General features: G+C 41.8%; 1 protein-coding gene across 4 annotated transcripts in view; it reads left to right on the forward strand.

Annotated features, from left to right (window-relative positions):
* The window catches only part of nav3 (neuron navigator 3), a 490514-nt gene that overhangs the window by 328663 nt on the left and 138908 nt on the right, over window positions 1-22943 (forward strand). For all 4 annotated transcript variants that reach the window (XM_030045462.1, XM_030045459.1, XM_030045460.1 and 1 more), the window contains exon 7: window positions 12129-12271. In XM_030045462.1, coding sequence (XP_029901322.1) covers window positions 12129-12271 — 143 coding nt within the window. The remainder of the gene's footprint in view (window positions 1-12128; window positions 12272-22943) is intronic.

Below are 22943 nucleotides of genomic sequence, written 5' to 3' on the forward strand. Positions count from 1 at the left end.
AAAAAAAAAGCTCAGCAGTGAAAGAATAAAGAGATAAAAGTTAATAACAGTTGATAAGACCTGGTATAAATAAGGATAAGTCATACAATAGAGTTTCTGTATTAGGTGCTCGACCAGGTTCATTATGAATTTTATCTCATCCTGGCATCGTTTGCATGCGGTGTGTGATTTGTTAGTTGATCTGAAATCCAAAATATTTCCTGGTTTATTCCTGAGAGAGGAGCAGAAATCCTTATTGTCTTTTTCTTGGCTGCTGTTATCTTCATGGCACTAGTTGAACGTTTAGGACGGCAGTGTGCTTGCATGGAAATGGTACAGACATGCCATGGGAATTTCAAAATAAAGGTGTATCTCTCAGATGACGATATTGATTGATATTAGTATCGATTATACTGGATAATTAGATCCATATATTGGTCAAGATCGATGGATTGTTGCTTTCACTTCCACACCTCCAGTTTGTTTTCTTCGGTCCAAACCCGTGTAGAGACATTTCACATGGCTGCATTTTTTTAAAAAATTTTTTTATGTTTGCTTTGTTTATGTTCACGCTGCACAATTACAAGCAAACCAGGGCTTGTAAACAAAACTCACAGAGACTCACGAGCAGCGTGTTTACTGGACGGCGCTTGGCTGACCTGTCACGCTGCCAGGCTGCAGCTTTGAGCAGCGGGAAGGAGTCAAAACAAACCCCGAGTCCAGGTCCTGCAACTTCAGCCAAGCTTTATGGCCTCGGCTGCGCTTTTCACCCGAAGTCATGTGAGCGATCAGCTGAATGAATATCAGGAGGGATGCATTACTTGATAAATACCAATACGAGAACAAAACTGCACTGCAAAAACTCAGAATCTTACCAAGAATTGTCTTATTTCTAGTCAAAATATCTCACTTGAAAATTTGCTTGTTTCATTGGCAAATTTTGCAAATGAAACAAGCAAATTTTCAAGTGAAAATTCAGTTGAAACTAGTGAAAACTGTCTAAAAACAAGTTACTTCTGAGGTGATCATGTCTTATTTTAAGTTTAATGAGATAAGATGACTAGAAATAAGACAAATATTCTTGGTAAGATTTGGAGTTTTTGCAGTGTGTAAGTGCTGACCAACACCAAAAACCCATTTAATCCATCCTGGACTGTTGGTTTTGGGTCATTGAACAAAATAATCAACATAAAATCCTTCTTTTTCCCACTATTTGAGAAATACAAACATTTGGGTGACAAAAATGCAGGAAATCAAGATATTTTGCTTTTATTTCTGACATTTTACTCAATGTTTTTGCTATCACATATCAGTCTCGGGTAAAATCAGCAATATAGATGCATTTAAGTCCAGTACTGGCGCTGGTAAGTGTCAGCCTAAACCACAGTTTGTGCTCCGTTCATTTTGTGAGGAGCTGCTGACCATCAGATGCCAACCTCCATTTCTTAAAGTTTACACCCATAAATCCCTGCATTTGGAGGTTAGATTGCATTCTGCCTGCCTATAAACCACACTGCAGTTTTTGTCTCTTTTTTTTTATTTTACTCTTTATTTTTTATTTGCATTGGCTTTCATGAATTTCTCTTTCCTCCTTTTGTTTTCATTGCAGAAATCCTCTCATTCCTTATGCACTGCGCTTTGTTTGTTTTGGGGGGTGAAGTTGTGATTATTTATTGCCACCCAAGCTGAAACGATGCAGTCTAATCAAGAGTCCAGATAAATAGCTCCATGGTCAGGAGCGGAGTTTAATAAAGACGTTTGCACCCGGGACAAACCTCGACTCCAAATCACCGTCCCGGAGAGCTGAACTCCACCTGGGAGCAGCCATTTAACTTCATCATCCGTGCAGCAGGGGGCAATGTTTGACAGCTCGCCGGCCACCTGCCAGCCTGCGCTTCCTCCCAAACATTTTAATGAGCCTGCGGCGGCTTCGGCAGCACCACACGCATAATTCATAATTAAACGCATATCATCTTCAGGTGCGTGCAGGCTTTTTTTTTTTTTTTTTCTGCAAGGAGGAGAGCGGTCACACTTTTACACAGTGCATGTGTGTGTGTGTGTGTGCTCCTTCCTTGTTCTTGACATAGTAAGAATAAGCAATGTCAAATGCCACACACACACACACACACTCAGGTAGTGGTGCAGGCATGTGGCAGAGCCATCTGTTCAGACACAGTGTGGATGGGGTTCAACATGGTGGTCTCAGTGTTACAGTCGACCGTCTTCCTGTCCTCTTTTTCACCTTTTTTTCATTTTTTTTTTTCCAGACTTTTTGGAAAAACATGGTGGTTATTCTTGTTAAGTGACTGATCGCTCAAATTACAGGTGCATGAAGGTGTTTGGAAAGAGAAATGATGAAAGAACAGGCGGTGTTGTGGGGAGGAATTAAAATTTTAGCAGCTTGGTGGAAGCAGCGCTGGATGATATGTTGATATTACATCGATGCTGTGACACAAGTCTAGCTGTCGTCTGGGATTTTAGATAGTGTAATATCATGATATGGCATAAATGTTGTCTTTTCCTAGTTTTAAAGGCTGCATTACAGTAAAGCAACACAGTTTTCTGAATCATATCCACTTTACTGATGATTGCTTATCAAAAATCTTAAGTGTAAATGTCTTACAGTCATCCATACAATATGAATATAGAATGAACTCAGATTTGAGCTGGGTTTAAGCAAATCAGTACTTCATGTTGAGACATAGCTAACCACTGCAACCTCTAGCTATTTTGGTTATTTTAAAAAAAAAAGGGGAATTGCATTTTGAAGGTTTAATGTGCTGCTGCTTCTGCTGCTATTATCAGGCCCAACCGGTCGCTTAAGTAAAACTGCAGCTTCGCTTTGAGGATAGTTGAATTTTGACATTTGTAATGCGCGTCGGCACTTGTGATGATAGATAGATAGATAGATAGATAGATACTTTATTCATCCCCTCAGGGAAATTCTCTGTATCCCATAGCTCATAATACACGTAATACATATATCATAAAATACACACACCATAAAGGACAAACAGTACATACAGCCATTCAATCAATCAATAAAGAACATAAATGTGAGCCTAAAAATGTTTAAAGTGCATAAATAGAATAAAAGAGTCCAATTAAAATAAAAGAGTCCAATGCATTTTAAGCAAGTAAAGCTTGAACTTTTGAATTTGGATTTGGATTTTAGATGCTGGAGCATGAACGTCCGTGGCCTCTGAAGCTTTCTGAAAGCACTTTTTTAAAAGCTGAACTGAATTGAATGAATCGACCTCACAATTTAAAACACAACGAAAAGGAAAGTTCTGGTTATTTATCTATCTGCCCATCTGATTCATTGAAGATTTATCTAATCCATGCATGAGTGTTTCTTCTTCTTCTTCTTTTTCTTCTTCTTCTCCCCCTAAGAATAAGCGGCAGGTCTCCACTTCCTCCTCCGGTCCGTCCTGGTCAGGATTTACGCAGCAGCGTTTCTCTCTCCAGCCTCAGTTTTGCTGACACATTATCGAACATGTGTTTTTGGAAGATGAAAGCATTTCATGATAAAAGGAGCGGCTCTGATCTCTATCTGAATCGCCACAATCTCGCCTTCATTCTGCCCCTGTTTTTCTCTCATTTCGCTCTGCCCGGCTTCCCAGTTACCTTCACTCTCTCTCTCTCTCTCTCTCTCTCTCTCTCTCTCTCTCTCTCTCTCTCTCTTCCTCTGATTGCCCCTATGAGAGCCCTTGGCACTGCAGATATTATTATTGGTGGTTTTGCATATGTGTGTGTGTGTTTCAGTGTTAATTTAATCCACAAAGAGTGCGACAAAAAAACAAAAAAAAAAAACTAAAACAGAATCTTGTAGTGAAAGCTGATGACACATTAAAAAAAAGTCAGTCACTGGATTAACTTTGTTTTCTCCGGTGTCTCAGTCTTCGTGAACGATGAATAAAAGTTTACACAGCACCAGTTTCCACCCCGTTAATGACCAGTAAGTGTCTTTTGAGCCACAGTGCATTAACATTAATAACATATTAGTTTCTCATTTTCCAGTCGTCTTTTCACAAAGCTGTGATTGTTAAAGGGCGCAGTTTGGTGTGTTACACGCAAGCAGTCATGTGTTGGGCTCATACACAGGATGTGGCTGGATTAGGACTAAGATAAGGAGTCACTGAATCGACTAGGATGAAAAAATGAAATGAAACAACCAAAATGAAACGACTAAAATACGACTACAACGCTGCAAAAATCTCTTCGGAAAGCAAATGTTAGCTAATCAGCCGGTACCCAGAATTTTCTTGAATGAAGTCATTTTCTTATTCTGCTGGTTTCAACATACAGCTGTGTTCGAAAGTTTGTGCACCCCTTTAAAAACAGCATAATTTGGTGATTTTTTACTTGAAAAAATGTACAGTCTCTCTGTTATATGGGAAAAAAAGACAATATTATCAGGAAACATTCATGCATAGTTACTTTTTATTTCATAAATTGAACAAAAATACAAAAATAAAAAACATCTTCTTTTCAAGTAAAAAAGATCACCAAAATATCCTGTTTTTAAAGGGGTGCACAAACTTTCGCATACAACTATATTTATATTTTTAAAAAATCCTCAAACAGGTGAAACTGCACTGGAAACACATGGATGCAGCATCGTCTTTCAACTAACAGTAAATAAAAAAAACAAATTGAAACTTCAGCATGTCATTTAGTTGCGTATTCATTGTCCAAATCTTGTTTTTCCTCAAACAAGTGCAAAAATCTGCCACTGGGATGAGATAATCCCACGTGTTTCCAGTGCAGTTTCACCTGTTTGAGGATTTTTTTTAAGTCTAAATACAGTTGTATGCGAAAGTTTGTGCACCCCTTTAAAAACAGCATATTTTGGTGATTTTTTTTTTTTACTTGAAAAGAAGATGTTTTGTATTTTTGTTCAATTTATGAAATAAAAAGTAATTATGCATTAATGTTTTCTGCTAATATTGTCTTTTTTCCCCATATATCATATACATGTTTTTACATCTTTTCAAGTAAAAAAATCACCAAAATATGCTGTTTTTAAACGGGTGCACAAACTTTCGCTTACAACTATATTTATACTTAAAAAAATCCTCAAAGAGGTCAAACTGCACTGGAAACATGTGGGATTATCTCATCCCAGTGGCAGATTTTTGCACTTGTGTGAGGAAAAACAAGATTTGGACAATGGATACGCAACTAAATGACATGTTGAAGTTTCAATTTGTTTCTTTTATTTACTGTTAGTTGAAAGACGATGCTGCATCCTGCAAAACTGCGTGTTAAAATCAAAGATGTTTCCTGCTCAGTTTTTGTTGTGCGATATTTTCATTTGGGCATCAGGAGCATCTCCAGTATCTCCTCCCTCTCCCTCCTCGCTCTCGGTCTGTATTATTTGGGTGGCGACTGACTGTGCCGGTCCATCTGTTTCAGCTCAGCGGCTGCCAGCCTCAGCTCTGGGCTAAAGGCCACCTCTGGCTGCGGCTCAGCGTGATCGCTCAGGCTCGGCACCAAGTCGCTCGCTCCTCGCAGGCCTGGATCAGCATAGCTAAACAGGCAAAAAAAATAATAAAAAAAAGAAATTAAAAAAAAAAAAAAGTCTGCTGCATGGTGTCGCCGCTGTAGGAGAGAACAGTAGGATGAGGGCTAAAAGTAAAGCCACAAAAAACGTCATTCATTAATTCTAGCACATGCCTTTATTCCTTTTTTTTCAAATGCTTAAGGTGAATTTAATTTTTTATTCATTGCATTTCCTTTGTTGGAAGAGCTGCATCGCTGTTTTCTGATGCAACCTGTTGCGTCAGAAAATGCAGCGAATGGTTTCTCATTGGCAAGAAAAAAAAAATAAATAAAAAAATAAAAAACAGTTTTGTGTTCCGGTAAGTCCTGCGTAATCCCCAGTGTGAAAAAAAAAAGATCTGCAGCCCGAAGCTCATTTTTGCTTTTCTGGCTCAGTTTGTTGGAGCTGCAGACCAACAAGAGAGAGCCAAAAACGGACAGCACTGACACAGATCAGCTCGTGTCTTGCAGATCCTGCGATGATTTGGTTTAGTTTATGTCTTATTTTACATGGTATGTGATCTTATCTTGTCCTCCATCAAGGGAAAAGAAAGGAAAGGAGTGTTTTAGGTTATGTTCTCTTAATGCTGATCCACTGGGGCCAGCGCTCATAAACCGGATAATTAGTTTATCATGAGTGTTTTTATGCTCTGATTCAAATCAAGTCGTATTGGCTGAATATTTTTAAGCTTTCGGATGCACGAGGGTAGAATCGTATCAGGAATGTTTTCAGCGTTCAGTGTGTGCTTATCCATTTCTCTCTCTGTCTGAGAGGCGGCAGGAAAAAAAAAAAAAGGCAGCAGTGTCTGTCGCAGTGCTGCTGCAGGAGCCATGCGGGACGGGGCTTCTCTAATGATTACCACTCTCGTATTTGGACAGCGGACCCTTGTTCATCTCCTTCTTGGACCCGTCCCGGCCCGTAAAAACGAATTCCACATCCGGAGACGAGACAGATCGCGAAAGGGCACGTCGCCGGCCTTTAATCCTGTTACTTTTCTGACCTCCATTTTAAACTTTGTTAAAAGAAGACTGCAGGGAAATCAAAGACAGAGTGTTGCTCGCTGCCCCAATGCTTCGTCTATTGATTTACTTCACTCATATCAACTCTCTCGCTCTCACACACACACATTCAGTGTGACAAATAGAAATAAATTCGCCTTGACTCGATGTCGGAGCGATACGTTTGACAATTACAGAGGAAAAGCTGGAGATAAAGTGAGACGGAGGTGAACTTTTGCCTTTTCCCAGATAAAGTTCATCACGGTTTCAGACAGGATAAAGAGATGATGGATCATGATTATCAAGATTTTTGCAAGAAGACAAAATAACACACACCAAAATGTCTTTTTCCACCCGAGGTTTTGACCGGTTCGGGGGTTCCGCTCCGAAAAAATACTTTCCCCTCCGACATCTCGGCTCCATCTGCAGTGCAGACACGAGTGACATACTCAGCGTAGCAAATCGATTTTCTTCGCAGAGGACATCAAGACGGATTTCAGGCGGGGAAGCGGGATGACACCGAGTTGTCTGAGCCTCGGTTTTTTCAGTGGAAACTCACTAAGGCCCTGCAAACCATCTGAGGCCGTCTCATGCCTTTTCTCAGGATTTAGGTCCGAACTCAAGACCCGCTCACGAAGCCCCACCTTTAACCTACTTTATCTGACACCATTCCCTCTGCTTTTGTTTACTTCACCGCAATCTGTCATTGACTGGCACCCCTCCTCCTGTGGACTGCCCTCAGGTTGCCCCTGCACACGCACACACACCATCTCTGTCCCCATTTCTCTGATTTCTTGATGTATTGCTGCTGTTTCTAGTCCTCATTAGCCCCTTATCAGCTTGGCATGTTGTTGCTAACTCTATGTGGTCCGGGTGCAATCTAGCAAACATGCAGTACGGAGAGATAAAGGGGGGGGGGGGGGGGACAGAGGAGAAAAATAAACGACTGTAGACACCAATTCCAATAAACGCAACATAACATGAGCCGAGGCAGGCCGCAGAAGTCAAAGCCAGCCCAGCCAGCTGATGGCTCAGCTGATCCCAATCTGTGCAAATGCCAATCAGCAAATCACATGAGGGTAGTCGTTAAACTTCTTCCCTTTCTCTACTTTTTTTTTTTTTTTTTTTTTTTTCCCCTGCATGCCTACAGTTGCATAAACCAGCACCACCCGAGTCCCTCCGTGCCTGATTCAATCACTGGGGAGGGGTTTGCCTGCCGCCCTCTCTTTGCTTTCCATGAATGTGCATGGAAAGCAAAGGGACGTCCCAGAGTAGAGCCATACCACCAAACATACGCCCTCCTATTATGTCTGGGGTCAACGTCTCTAACCCCACTCATTGAAATACTTTAAAATTCAAAAAAACAACCCTAGACTGTTATTTGTGAACATGACATGACTTAATTACTTTTATAAAATTTTTCAAAAAATGTCATTTTCCTATAGAAAATCAAAGCCAGTGAGATTGGTCAAACGCCACAATCATGTGACCTGGGATGTAGAGCGATCTTTGCTGATTGGCTGGGTGAAGACCAAATGATTATTGAACTAACTGAGACAGGGGATGGGCCTGATATGTAAAATTTTTGAAATTACCAAAAATAGTCACTTGCCCGATAAAGGGCTAAATAAACGATTAACATCATTTTTTCTGCTTCATATTTAATGAGTGTTCCTAATGTAATGGGTACTACCGGGTAAACATGAAATTCACATGATATGTTTTCAATGTCCTGTGGACTTAGAAATAATATAAAGCCATTAAAGCCATATTTAAAGGGCTATTTAGGTCGTCAACAAAGAAACATAAAGTACCTGACACATAAACTTTGGTAACAATTTAAGTTATAGTAATTTTGTGGAGGTTTTAAACTGCTGGCGTCAAATTGAGCCCAAACATAAAGGATGTTAGTAAATTTGAACATAACAGGAGGATTAAAATCACTTTGAGACGAGAAGGTCTTTGCAAAAGCACAAACGTCCGCCATCACCGAACAGCCTTATGACTTGAAAAGCTGCAGCCTCCATCAATGTCTGCGCTTGTTCATTGTTCATCTTCTGCTTTCATTTCCTGAGAAAACATCATGTGGATGCAGTGTTGTTGATGTTGTTGTTGTTTTTTTGAGCTGAAATGGAAATCACTGATGTTGGAATTCCCCACCAGCCCGTGAAGGCAGCGCAACAATCACGGCTTTAAGAAACCGAGATGTGGATCAGCCCCCAGAATCGAATCGATTGACCCGTGGACCAAGAGCGATCTGTTCACCCAAAAAAAAAACAACCGAATGTTTTTACTCCTCTCTTAGATATCCCGCTAACAAACAAAGAGACAATCCTGGTTGGAGGCGTGATATCCGTTGGAGTTGGTTGGCGTCGCTAATGAAAAGTGTAACTGTAACTGTCGCCCATGAGCAGTAAAATGCCGAGGTTAATGCGGCGTGCACCAACAGCGAGCTTTCTAATGAGAGATAACACTGTGAGCGTCCTCCTGGGATTTATGAAGGGCCTCCGGAGGCACCGTGGCAAATCAGCATCTGACTTTCACAGCTTTTTTTTTTTGTTGTTTTACACGCAAACGAGTAGAGACACCGACTGAAAACACAGGCCTTTTGTGTCTTTATTCTCCACGATATCAACGGAACTGAGGGGCGAATCGCTGCAACGCGTGAACGTCGACGTCGGAGGAGGAAAGAGAGGCGTGTGTTCCAGGGTTGCCAGGTCTGTGAGACAAAATCAGCCAAACGGCAACTCAAAACCAGCCCAAAACCCGCCCAACCTGGTATAACAAGGGCCCAAAAATCTGCCCAATACCAGAATATGCCCATAAAAATCCATATATGTTGCTTTTAAAGTCCAACAGCATTGCTATAATTGCAAAATGCACTATAATATCTATAAAATAACACCATAAACATTAAAGGCAATTTCCCAAAACAGTTCTTTCACCTATTTAATTTACAGTATATCAGAACTTAAAATATAATATGGTGCTGATGATGTGATTGGTCATGTGCTGAGTGGCCTCACACAGCATTGGCTCATTATTTGTCTGTGGAGCAGGTGACATATGTGGATAGTTTATATGCTGATCTGGCCCGGAGTCAGTTTGACAAGATTTGGGTATAAACATTGGTCATTCAAAATATGAATCTTTATTCATGTCTGCCCGAGCCCAACCCGCGGACAAAATTTGAAGAGTTCATTTGCAAAAACAGATATTTCCATTTCAATTTATTAAACCTTTTTTGAATTTTTTAAAAATTTACTTTATATTTATTTCTATTTTTTATAGGTTTATTTAGTCTGGCATAATGTTTATTATCCTAAATCATGCTTTGTGTGTGTGTGTGTGTGTGTGTGTGTGTGTGTGTGTGTGTATATGTGTGTGTGTACTCCAAGCAGTATCAGTGAAAAAGGTGTATTCATTTTAAGAATGGCTTTTATCTGTTTTTGCAAATGAACTCTTCATTTGTTACCCGCGGCAACACTTAAAAAGTAGCCCAATTTGGCGGAAAAAACGCGGACTTGGCAACCCTGGTGTGTTCCCCCTCTCTCTCTCTCTCTCTCTCTCTCTCTCTCTCTTTCTCGTCCTCTCATCGTCGGACGGCGATTCGTTTTCACTTCCACCGCGCTGACAGCTCTCTTTCAACCTGTGTTCCTCCCTCAGTGCATCCAGCCTCTGCTTCCCTCTCATTCTTCTTCCTTGACCCACAATGACACACACTTTCTCTCACCCTTGCAGTACTCCCCCGCTCTGTCTTCCTCGCACACACACACACACACACACACACTCTCCAGGGTCACTTCTCACATATAAGACGACGGCAGACTCTTTGTGGAAACTTTCGGCTGTATAGTCTATACTTTCACTGCGACCCACGGCCCAGTTCCTCCTCTTTTATCCTTCTTCCTTTATCCGCATGGATGCCTTCTCTCTCTCTCTCTCTCCCTCTCTCTCTCTCTCTCTTGCAGTGCTGTGTCTCACTCACAAACTCCATGAATGTATGTATTGTATTATATTGTGTCGTATGAAGAATTTACAGTTCCCTTTCGATGCTGTTGCCGGCAAACTTTCATGCAGATTACATGCAGAGTTAAACAAACATTTCTCAAAGGATGTAATAGGGTCACTGGTTGAGTTGAACATCAGTCTTTTTTTTTTTTTTTTTTCTGGATTAGAATCATATTATTTGAGGCCATGCAAAACCAAAAACCTGAGTTATTCTGGGTAAATGGTGGCCAGAAACCGAAATGGCTCTTTATTACTGAAACTATTTAAGACTGCAAATTTTATATCTAAGGCCTGGAATAAAAGGCAGCATATTTTGTTTAATTAATGCATAACCTGAGGGGTATATTTTGGAAGCGCCTGGATTTGGATTTGACTTTGTATTCCTGATTTATTCGGATGCATATTTTTGTTGTTGTTGTTGTTGTTGTTTTTGTATGTTTGAGCAGTGTCTTGTGAGTCCATATGGTCTGGGCTTCTGAAATTGAAGCATGACACTTACATAAAAGAAAAAAAAAAAAATCAAAATCAATCATATGTCTGATGCCTGACTCAAGTAAAAAAGCCAGAGAGAAAGAAGGTAATGTCACAAAGTCAAAGGTTCTTGCTGTTAAGCCACTAATTTGCACTTTGGTGTTTTTTTCAGTCGCTCTTTACGGGTATACCTTGCATTTTATGGGCTAACTTTTCACATTCTGTGATACAAAAGGCTAAAATACTCTCACCAGTGCATTTTAATCAGATTTAAAACTTAAAATTACCAGAGGTTGAGCAACAGAACTTCACTATCCTGGATCTCCTAGTGGCTGCTCTCTGTTTGATTACTCACTCTGCCAATTGCAAATGTTGCCTCGCACCATGTCAACAAAACTCTGTAAAACTGTATTTTTGGCTCCAGGCATTGAAGTTTGACCTTGTGTTTTCCTGGGAGCTGGGAGACACCCAGTTTAAACCTCCCAGTACCCACCGGGCCACGCTGGGGAACTCCACTTGGTGTTTTTTAGCGAGTTCATCGTTCACTAGCCCAAAGCACTATAGAGCATCACATAAAGAAAGCTGTCAGTTCACAAAATGAAGTTGCACAAATGGAGTAACATATTGCAGTTTGTGCATTTGTTGACAGCTTTGACTCGAAAATTTGAACGTTTTTGTTGCAGCCAAATGCCATTTCTCAGCTACCTGGGGGTCAGAGGTCATACCCGAGTTTCCCAGTGGGAGTTGCGACTGGGAAGGGCGTTCGAGAGCACCCACGTCATAATGGGACGTGGGACTTCTCCCAGTTCCCAGGATGTCTCGAACGCATCGTACCTCAGCCAATGAGATATTCCTGTCTCCAGAGGAGCTGTGCCTTGGAGAAATGTTTGCAACCCTGCGTTCCAATACTCATACTACCATACTATTTAGTAGGGGGAAAAAAGAATTAGCATGCATATTTCATACTAAACTACATACTTTGTAAGGGCAGCTGCAGTACATACTAAAAGTAAAAAGTATAAGTATGCGATTTGGAACGCAGGGCATATCTAAAACTCCATTCCCTTACCTGAGCATGTAAACCCAGCAACGTCTGACCCTTTTCTTCCTCTGTCCCCCTGCAGGTTACCGGGGCCCTCCAGGGTCCCTGCTGCAGGCAGCGGGGCCTCCAGGAGCCCAGGCTCATCCAACCTCAACCGCCGCAGCCAGAGCTTCAACAGCATCGACAAGAGCAAGCCTCTGCAGTATGCCAGCGGCAACGACAGAGGTGAGACACCGTCCTGGTGCGGGGGGGAGGGTTTGGAGGGTTAGGGTTTGTCTTTTGCCGTTGCTTCGTCACGCTATTTCATTTTTGTCACAGCGGTAAATGTCGCAGAAATCCCCCCGCAGGCATTTTATGGATGACCGCAGGCACATTAAGGCATTCAGTGACTAACATTCCCATTCTGATTGACTTATAATGAGCGAGCTGGTAGACACTTCACAAGGAGCCAGAAACCTTTCCGTTATGGATGGTCAGTCAAACTCTGCGGCTGCGCTGCCACATTCATCCAGCATCTGTCCCGCGTCAGCGCTGCGTACAGTAGAGGCCATTGTAGAAAGATTTCATGCATTAATCCCGCAAATAGCTCTTTCAGTCATAGCACATTAGGACATTATAATGCAAAACTTCTTCTTAGTCACCAGACCATTTGTTGTAACTTCTGATCATTCAGAGACAGGATAATTAGATTTTTCCAAGCCATTTCTCACAGAGATGTAGCCAGAGTACAGCAGTCATTCTGCGGGCACGCAGTAAAACCTGATACTTCTGCAGGGACCAGGTCTGTGGTTATTGAATACTAATTTTAATCTTAAAATGCATCAGAGGCATCACAAAAGCTTTTAAATAGTGCTCTGAAAATGTCCCAGCAGTACCTTTCCAAAAGTAATTACTAAAACTGAGTTTAGCGTAGCACACGGTAGACTCACTCTGCACAGAAAAACAAACCAGCCAACCCGTTAAATCCACTTTGGTGCAGAAGGCAAAACGTGTTAAGTTTAGTTTAGCTCACTTTGGTTTTGTTATGTCTCAGCAAAAAGAAAAAAAAAATTGAATATAATAATGTAGATAAACAGAAAGAGGAAAAGTTTTAATATTATATTCTTGAAACAGGTTAGACATTTTCAAACTTTTTTTTTACTTTGAGACCGACAAGTTGACATTCGGCTGCAGACGCCCGTTTGAAGTTATGTACCTCAAGGGTCGCTGATATGAAAATGGTTTGTGTTTCGTATGAAATTGTTTACATATCACACTTGAACACTGACAAATAGATTCAAAGTGAGATTACAACATGATACAATAATCACTCATGCAAATGGATATATTGATAGATAGATACTTTATTGATCCTGAAGGAAATGTGGGCATCCAGCAGTTTAATGTGCCACACAATAAAAGTTAGCAGTACACACAAAATAAATAGCCAGTATAGAGTAACTGCACTACACATGAACATAATATTCAAAATGTTTTCTTTGTTTGTCTCATAACAATTTCTAGTCAGTTAAATTAACCCTCCTGTTATGTTCAAATTTACGAACATCCTTTATCTTTGGGGTCAGTTTGACCCCAGCAGTTTAAACCTCCACAAAATTATTATGATCAAAACTGTTACCAAAGTTTATGTGTCAGGTACTTTATGTTTCTTTGTTGACCTGTTACCTAAATAGCTCTTTAAATAAAACATAACTCCCCTCCACCCCAACTTATACATCCAGTATTCCTATTATGCCACTATGGAAAAATATGCAAATCCCCATAAAATCTCACTGATTGACCTAAAATTGGAAAGAAATAGTAATTTTTGGTGTTTTAATGGCTTTATATTATTTCTAAGTACAGATTTTTGTTGTGTATACCCGATGCATACAAAGTGTGTAGAGGACATTGAAAACATATCATCATGTGAATTTCATGTTTACCCGGTAGTACCCATTACATTAGGAAAGCTCATTAAATATGAAGCAAAAAATGATGTTAATCATTTATTTAGAGATGTTAAACATTGGCTGACCCCAAACATAATAGGAGGGTTAAAGTAAAATTAAACTATTCCTCCTTTTGCTGGATCACACCTCAAGTCAAAACACAGATTGTGCTCAAACAAGGTGAAGTTAGTGTGTGTGAGGTGAACCAGGCTCTGTCCATGCTGCCTTCTCCTTCCCAACCACTTGGTGGCAGCACTGATCCAGACAGCCGAGCTCAGTCTCTCACCTCACCACCGCTAACCAGTTTGCTGAATCATTCCCAGCTATTTATTCCAAGTGAGTTATAATGGATGCCATTAAGTGGAGGCGGTGGCAAATTTTCACAGCGTGGCAAGAGCCATTTCAGAGACGGCTGCAGGGCGCAGACCCAGACAGCCGCTCCACTGAGCACGGTGAAGCTAATGAGACTGACAATGTTTTTTTTTTTTTTTGATTTGAAAGAAAGGGCTCACAGTAACTGAGAGTTAATCTGTGTAACATTTTTTTTTAACACCCCAAACTCCAGTTATTTCACAACTTGGTGATTGTCTCAGCAGCCTGAGCACGAGGAGGGGGAATATATCAACTCACACTGTCATAATCACCGAAAACCTTCCATCAGCTCACTTACTTTACTTGTAATGACTAAAACATCATTATTATTATTATTTTTTTTATTCAGTCGCTCACTCTGTCTATTTATAATGAGTAAAACCTACTGGCTCATTCACTCTCTTTATAATCACTAAAGCCTTTCCTATTTGCTTACTCATGGTATTTTCTATGACTTAAATATTTCCTGTTGCTGCACACAGAGAAATATAATGACTTAAAGATTTCCCATTGGCACACTGAGAGTATTTATAATTAATAACATTTCTCTTTGGCTTATTCACAGTGATTATAATTACTGAAACCTTTCATAGTGGCTCACACACATCATTTTTATAACTGAAACCTTTCCTATTGGCTTATTATTTCCTGTTTGGCATATTGACAGTATTTTTTTTTTTTTTTGCAATAAGCATAACGTGGATGATAAACACATGACAGAGTTTAGTGTGTGATGTTGAGAGAGAGAGGAGAAGAGGAAGAGGAGGAGGAGGAGGAGGAGGTGATGGTGGTGGAGGAAAATGCAGACAAAGGCGAATCTGACACACAGAGAGCCGTGAAAGCCTTCCAGCAAACTCTCTCTCTCTCTCTTTTTTTCTCAATCCATCTCTCTTTCTTTTCCTCCCTGGCTCTCGCTCTCGTCCTTCCGGTTTCTGTCTTAAACTTCAAACTCCATGCAAATGACGGCGAGGCGAGGCTACGCAGCGATGATGGGCAGATGAAAGCATGTTACAAAGTGGGATACATGAAAGAAAGCAAAGAGAGGAGAGGAAGTGACTGAGAGACGGACGAGTCACTGTAATTACCTCCGCCAAGGACGGGAAACCTCGCCCCTGTCCGCCTCTCAGCACGGATCACTCGGAAAGTCCTGGACGGATTCGGACGAAACTTTGGTCTTTGGGCCAACGAGGAAGTGGGACCAAATACAAACAAAACTCATGATTTCTAAATGCATCAGCACAAGCTCCATCAGGGCCTCGCCGACCGACTTCCCACACTGATTGGCCGAAAGGAGCACGCCCTGTGGTGACGGTTTTATGCATAAAGGGGCGGGGCTTAGCACAAACAGGGCCGTAGTTTCCAAATGCGTCCGTGTAACATCGCTAAGACAAGTTGCTTTATGGGTCGAGGCGTCTTCCTCCTTCAGTTGGCTGAAAGAGGCGTGTCCTGCGCCAACATCACTGACCAAAACAACCCTCAAAAAATCCTCAAGTCGCCAGATCCATGTAGCAGTCACACCATTACTTGCCCCTGCACCAGCTTTGCCCCAGACCTCCCATGTGGCAGATCCAAACCATGTATCATATTACCGATCTGGGCCAAATCCAAATCCAAACCACATATCATAAGCATGGATCGCGGATCTGGGCCAGGTACAGACCGCATGTCATGGCTTTATCCGCTGTATTGGGCTGGGTCCGGTCAAAATCTCTTACAGATCCGTTATTGGGCCAGAAAGACACAGGCGCAGATACGTTTAGTGGATCTGCACCCAAATCGTGTCCCATGGCCGGCCCTGATACATTTAGCTGTTAGGGAGGGCGTGGCTAAGCAGACACGGGGTCGGAGTTCCCAAATATAACACCATGAAATCCACCGGGGAGGTTGGTCAAGTTATTAACTTTTCAGGCCAACGGGGGCATGGCGGCAGAGGGACATTAGCACAAACATGCACATAACATCGCAAAACCCAAGCTGGGAATTTGGTTATGGCGACTAACGAAGCTTCCCTGCTGATCGGCCAAAGGAGGCGTGTCCAGTGACGACATCATTGCCAAAAGGGGGCGTGGTTTAGCACAAACGGAGGCAGGGGTCCGGGCTCGACGACACGGTTTTACTTGCAGGGCGACATGAGCTTTTGTAACAGTTCACCCCTCTGTAACTGCTGATTTCTGCTCCGAAAATGGTCATCGGCCAACTTAACTTTTCAGGCCAACGGGGGCATGGCTGCAGAGGGACATTAGCACAAACATACACATAACATCGCAAAACCCAACACTGGAAAAAGTCATAATCTTACCAAGATTATTTGCAAATTTTTACTTAAAAATTTGCTTGTTCCACTGGCAAAATTTGTTTCTTGTTTCAAGCTAATTTTCACTTGTTTCAAGTAGATTTTCACTTGAAACAAGTGAAAATTGTCTAAAAACAAGTTATTTCTGAGGTGGTCATGTCTTATTTTAAGTGTAATGAGATATTTTGACTAGAAATAAGACATTTTTACTTGAAATAAGACAAATAATCTTGGTAAGATTTGGACTTTTTGCAGTGAAGCTAGGAATTTGGTTATGGCGACTAACGAAGCTTCCCTGCTGATCGGCCAAAGGAGGCGTGTCCAGTGACGACGTCATTGCCAAAAGGGGGCGTGGTTTAGCACAAACGGAGGCAGGGGTCCGGGCTCGACGACACGGTTTTACTTGCAGGGCGACATAAGCTTTTGTAACAGTTCACCCCTCTGTAACTGCTGATTTCTGCTCCGAAAATGCAAAATCCATCTTGGAAGTGGGTCATTCCCTGAGGTTCATCGTTTAGCAGCTGCAAAATATCAAATCCAGCCTGTTGAGGACTTGATTTACCCACTAACCTTTAAGAAACGCGACCGTTTGTCTAATTATGCGAGGGCAGACGACACTCTGTTCAAATGGCTGTTATAAAACCTCGTATTTTTTCCAGTAATCATGAAGTATTCATGTGAAACAACCTGGTATTTGAGCCTCGTCAGAAGACAAAGCTTCACTCTGCAGAGATAAGACAGCAGGCGATACAGCCTCGCTGCAGGGGAGAGGAAACACTGTTTTGGGCTAAAGACAAAAAAAAAAAGAGAGAGAGAGAGAGAAGGAAGGAAAATCAATTGTGGGAAAATGTCAGCGATGCAGTCAGAGGCTTCTGGGCAAAATCAGGTAGCAGAGAGAACAGAGGAGGGAGAGCAGAGAGGAGAGGCGTTTTACACATCGTCTTTCTTTAGTATTTGATTTCCTCTCGTCCTTTTACATTTCCTTCTTTTTATGCATGCTGCTTGTGTCATCATCTTTATTTTTCTATGAACTCTGCCTCTCCCCTGTCTCTCTTCTTTTCTTTTCTTTCCTTTTTTTTGTTTGGAGGTTATATATTTTTTTTTCTAAGCCACAAAATAATGGTCGCCCCTGAAGAAGGGCGTGAGCAGCTCGGGTTGGCATTTCTCACCAGGAAACTGGAAGAGGCTGCTGACGTCAGCCGGACCCGGTTTGTTTGGTGAGGCTCGGGTCGCGGTCACACCTGTTCCTTCAGATCGGTCAGGTCGAGCTTGAGATCAGGTCCGACTCATTTGTCCACACATGACCCTTAAACGCCGGTCAGAGATGAGACCGTGCAATATTTCACTTAACAACACGATCGCTGTTTGCCCATCAAGCTCTCCTTTCACAATCACCTGTCTGTCTGTCACAGTGATGAAATAAGAGGCTTCGGAGTCGCTGTAAGCTTTATTTTGTCACTTTGATGGAGCTAGGCTAACGACTCCCATAGACTTTAAGTCTTTATGCTAAGCTAACATGAAATGCTACCCGTAGGAACTGAACCGCTGGACGTACAGAGGTGCAGATGGTGTCAAACATCTCGTCTCAGTCTGGGGAAGTCAGAAAAGGAGTATTTTACCCAAAACTTTGGAGTATTCCCTCGGCATTTTAGTGCATTTCATTAAGGGCAACAGGTTTTTGGAAACTAAAATCTCTGAGCGGCACTTCCAAATTTACCTGGCTTGTAGTGGTTGGATAGTTTTTCTATTCGGAAGCGAGCCGTCGGCCGTCAGCTGGGGCGTGGCAAATGATGAAGCCGCTTGCAGTATCCAGATTTACGTTCACACACACCTGAGATAGGAACGTGGGCCAGGCCGCCGCTTAATGTGTATATATATATGTATACATATCTTATTTTTATTCTTTTTATGTGAAGCACTTTGAGCATTCTGTATGAAAAGTGCTATATAAATAAAGTTTATTATTATTATTATTATTATTATTATTATTATTAATGTGGATTTTGCTATCAGATCCAATCGAACACTGTGCAACACCTGATCGTTAGGGTTAGGGTTAGCACCTGATCGTTTGTGCGAGCCGGCATGATTGGAGACGCTAAATCGCTTTGGAAAAAAAAAAACGAGGCGTCGTCACGGCCTGAAGTTCAGGGATTGTGAAACTAAATAAAACGTTTGGGGAGTTTGGGGAGAAAAGCGAACGGAGGTGGAGAAAACAGAAGGAAGGCTCCAGTCTGTCCTGTCTCATCCTGACCTGCTCCAGGTGTGTGTGCATGCGTGTGTGTGTGTGCGTACATGAAGGTGTATGTATGTACAGTTATGTGTGTGTGTAGGTATAATGTGTGTGTGCGTTATCTAACACATGAATACTGTGCATAAACTCTGTGTCATCCTGCATGTACTTGCATTCAGCAAACAATATGTGTGTGTGTGTGTGTGTGTGTGTGTGTGTGTGTGTGTGTGTGTGTGTGTGTGAGTGTGTGCTAGCACAGGGTTCTCCGCCACCCAGAAGAAGTGACATTTCATTTCTCGGCCGCTGAGACCCAAAAAAAAAAAAAAAAATAAATAAATAAATAAATAAATAAAAGAGAAGTCTGTTGCCACGGCAACGGCAAGTCACTGCACGGTGAGGAGTGTGTGGTGGCGCTGCGCAACAGCCCGGGGAGGGGCAGTGTGTGTGTGTGTGTGTGGGGTGTTATCTGTGCGGACGGGGGTTAATTCAGTGGACACACACACACACACACACACACACACACACACACACACTGAATCCCCAAAACTGCTTGTCACCTCCCTCATTCACATTCCCAAACAGCCACAGCAGCGCTATCTCTGAGGATAAGGGTTAATTCACAGGACGCACACACACACACACACACACACACACACACACACACACACACACACACACACACACTCATCCTCATTCTTATCGGTACCTGCTGGTTGTTCAGACACAAAGAGCAGAGAATACAAAACAAGCGTGACGTTTTATTTCTCTCAGCTCTGCTATCAGCCAATCAGCTGCTGAGTGTGTTTGTTTACCTGGCGCTTTATAAGACGCCGTGTTTACCTCATCTGATCCAGGATCAGATCTCCGCTTCCTGACCATCTGTCTCAGCGAGGAAGAGCATCATGGGAAGTGGCCTGACCGCTCTTATTTTTAAAATAAAACAATGATGGAGATAAAGGAGAACTCAGTGCACAGCTCCTGCAGTGAGTTATGAGTATACAGGCACATCACACACACACACACACACACACACACACACACTGCACATATTTATAACCAGATTTCAGAGTCAGAAGTTTACAGTTTTACTCAGCAATAAACTTAAGCACACCACGAGGAATGTGATTTTGCATTTTTCTCACCTAAGTCACATCAAAACAACACATTCCTGTGAGCGCGTCTATAAAATCTGTAAAAATAAAAACCGAGTTCCAGTAAAACGCCGAGCGAAGCCTCGAATAGCGTCCGCGGCGTGTCGTGTTTCCAGAGGCCAGTGTGCGTGAAAAGCCGCTCATAAAATGCAGCAGAATTAGCAGAAAGGAAACTAAACTCATGTGATATTTTTAGCCTCAAATATCACAAAAAATGACTGAAATACCTAAAAAATATATATTCCCAAAGAGAAACATGGTCCGTGGCGGCTGACAGACTGGTGTGTTCATAGTGTTTGACATCATGATAATTATATTAATAATAATATTAATTCTAATAATAATAATAATAATAATCATGATTGTTATACCCTGGGTGCTGAGGTGTTTGGGGGCGTGGCTTCAGGTTTTAGGGGATGATGTCATGATGTTGAGCTGGTTAAAGCATCTGAAGCTACCAACCTCCGCCTGCCTGCAGGGGCAGCTGAGTCACACACACACACACACACACACACACACACTGCATACTGTTACTGTGTTGGCCGCCCTCTCTCTCTCTCTCTCTCTCTCTCTCTCTCTCTCTCCCAGGCTTGTGTCTGTCTTTGTCTGCCTGTCTTTTGTCGTTTCGCCTCTCTTTCGCTGTTCAATATACTGCTGTAGTTGTCAGTTATTGGATTGTGTGTTTGTGCGTGCGTGTGTGTGTGTGTGTGCGTGTGTGTGTGCGTGTGTGTGTGTGTGCGTGTGCACGAGCCTTTGTGAATGAGAAGCAAAAGAAGGAGAGATTGTCTGCAAGTGTCACTGAGTTCCTTTGTGTTGGTGTGCATGCTGCTTGTGTTTGTGTGTGTGTGTATGTGTGTGCGTGCGTGCATGCGTACGTGTGCGTGCGTGTGTGTGTGTGTGTGTGTGTGTGTGTGTGATAGTCTGAGTGTCTACCAGGCAGGAAGAGAAGGTCCGTGAAAAGGTCAACACTCAGCGGCCGATGCTAAAACATTTATCTGGCACGCATGATGTGTGTGCGTGTGTGAGTGTGTGTGTGTGTGTGTGTGTGTGTGTGTGTGTGTATGTGTGTATTCTGACTCGGCTTTTCATCATCACTTTCATTTTGGCTCATCTCCAGTTGATTGAAAAAGCAGTAGACATGCACCAAAAATCCAGATTTAATTTAAAAATCTGCATTTGTTTTTCTTTTCTTTCTTTCTTTCTTTCTTGTTGAAAACAGATTTTCTGGAGCTTGTTGCACGTCTTTTAATCTTATAAACACTGGCTAAGGTCGCAAATGGTCAAAATGTAATAAAATGACCCTATCAGGTTTGAAAACGCATTACAAACTGCAGCATCTTCAACAAACTGTAACATGCAGCATAACAACGTTAAGTATCATTTTATTATTACATTATCGTGCAGTTTTTCTCCTATACTCCTCCTGTTTCTGCTCATCCTGACTATGTGAGAAACTTTATTTTGCACACTTTCATTCATACATTTTCCATCATATAGATAGATAGATAGATATACTTTATTGATCCCAACCAGGGAAATTCTGGTTTGTTTGTTTTTTATTATTTATTTATTTATTTATTTATTTATTTATTTATTTTAATAGATTTTTTTTTTTTTTTGATAGATAATATATCTGGAATCATTACGATGTGGCTGCTTGTGACGTTTGTCATGCGTTGACTCAAAACCAGGATACGAGAGAATTAAAATTAAAAATCCCCACTAAGACACTCTATCAGTTGGGTGTGTGTGTTTCTTCTTGATGTGGTTAACTGGCCAGTCAGTCAGTGCAGATATTTTTTCAGATATAAACGTCGATCCCACACTTTTCCAGCGGCTGTAATGGAGTTTGGTTGCAGAAACATAAAAGAAGTAAACAGTAAAATTCAGGTTTCGGTGTCGCAGAATCAAAGAGTGAGACCTTCTCTCCGGAGCCGCCGTTTTGCACAGTCACACAGGGAGAAATCCATCGTAGACGAGGCACATTGAGCAATTTCTCCCATCACGGACCAGGATGCAATGCAGCGGCAAGACGTGTGTTTTGCATGAGGGGCACGATGATTCTCAGTTTCCTCAAACTGGGAAAACTCACTCCCATCGCTCCCTGCGTGTAACCGTACAACTTAATGCTGCAAGTTCACACATGTCTGGAAATTGTCAAAAGGCATTGTGGGAAACATTGGGAAACAGAATAGAGGTGGATGAGGGAGGTTGGGAACACAAAAAAAAGTGAATTTCATGGCAGAATTACAGGGCGGATTTTGGCTCGAAGGAAAGGAAATTCTCTGTGCGCGTAAACTCGGCTGCCGCAATCACGTCTCCTCTCCGGCACGGTGGCCTCGCTGCAGAACTGGTAACACACTCCAAACATCCTGTGACAGGCCTCTATAGAAGTGGAAATCTGGGGGAGGAAGTCTGAACATGAAGGCATAGCACAGTCGAGCGCGAACTCCTGCGAGATACCAGTGTAATAACAACGGTGAAATCTCTTCTTTTGACCCAACTTGCTGTCGGTATTCTGTCAATTGGGAATAAGCCCTGGGCTTTTTTTTTTTTTTTTTTTTTTTTTTTTTAACATTGTAACAACACTCACATCCTCTGAAAGTTTCACATTTTTTTTTTTTATTTTTTTTATTTGACTTTTATGGAGCTCAAAGAGTGTGAAGCCATAGAGGAGACAGCAGAGTGTTTTGGCTGTGACTTCTTAAAATAGCGTTTCTCATGTCACATAAATCTGGGAAGAGTGTGAAAGTTTGCCATAATCCTAACTTGCTACAAACTTCTGGTTTAGCCTGGAAAAGCTCCAGTTCAGAAACAGTGTAATAAATATTCCTATCATGTAAAAATAAGAGGTTTAAATGGAAGAATTTGGTTCCAACAAGGGATTTCCACCTTCTTTTGCAAAAGACACAGTTTA

The sequence above is a fragment of the Myripristis murdjan genome, chromosome 23 (genome assembly GCF_902150065.1).
Source record: "Myripristis murdjan chromosome 23, fMyrMur1.1, whole genome shotgun sequence".
NCBI lineage: Eukaryota > Metazoa > Chordata > Actinopteri > Holocentriformes > Holocentridae > Myripristis > Myripristis murdjan.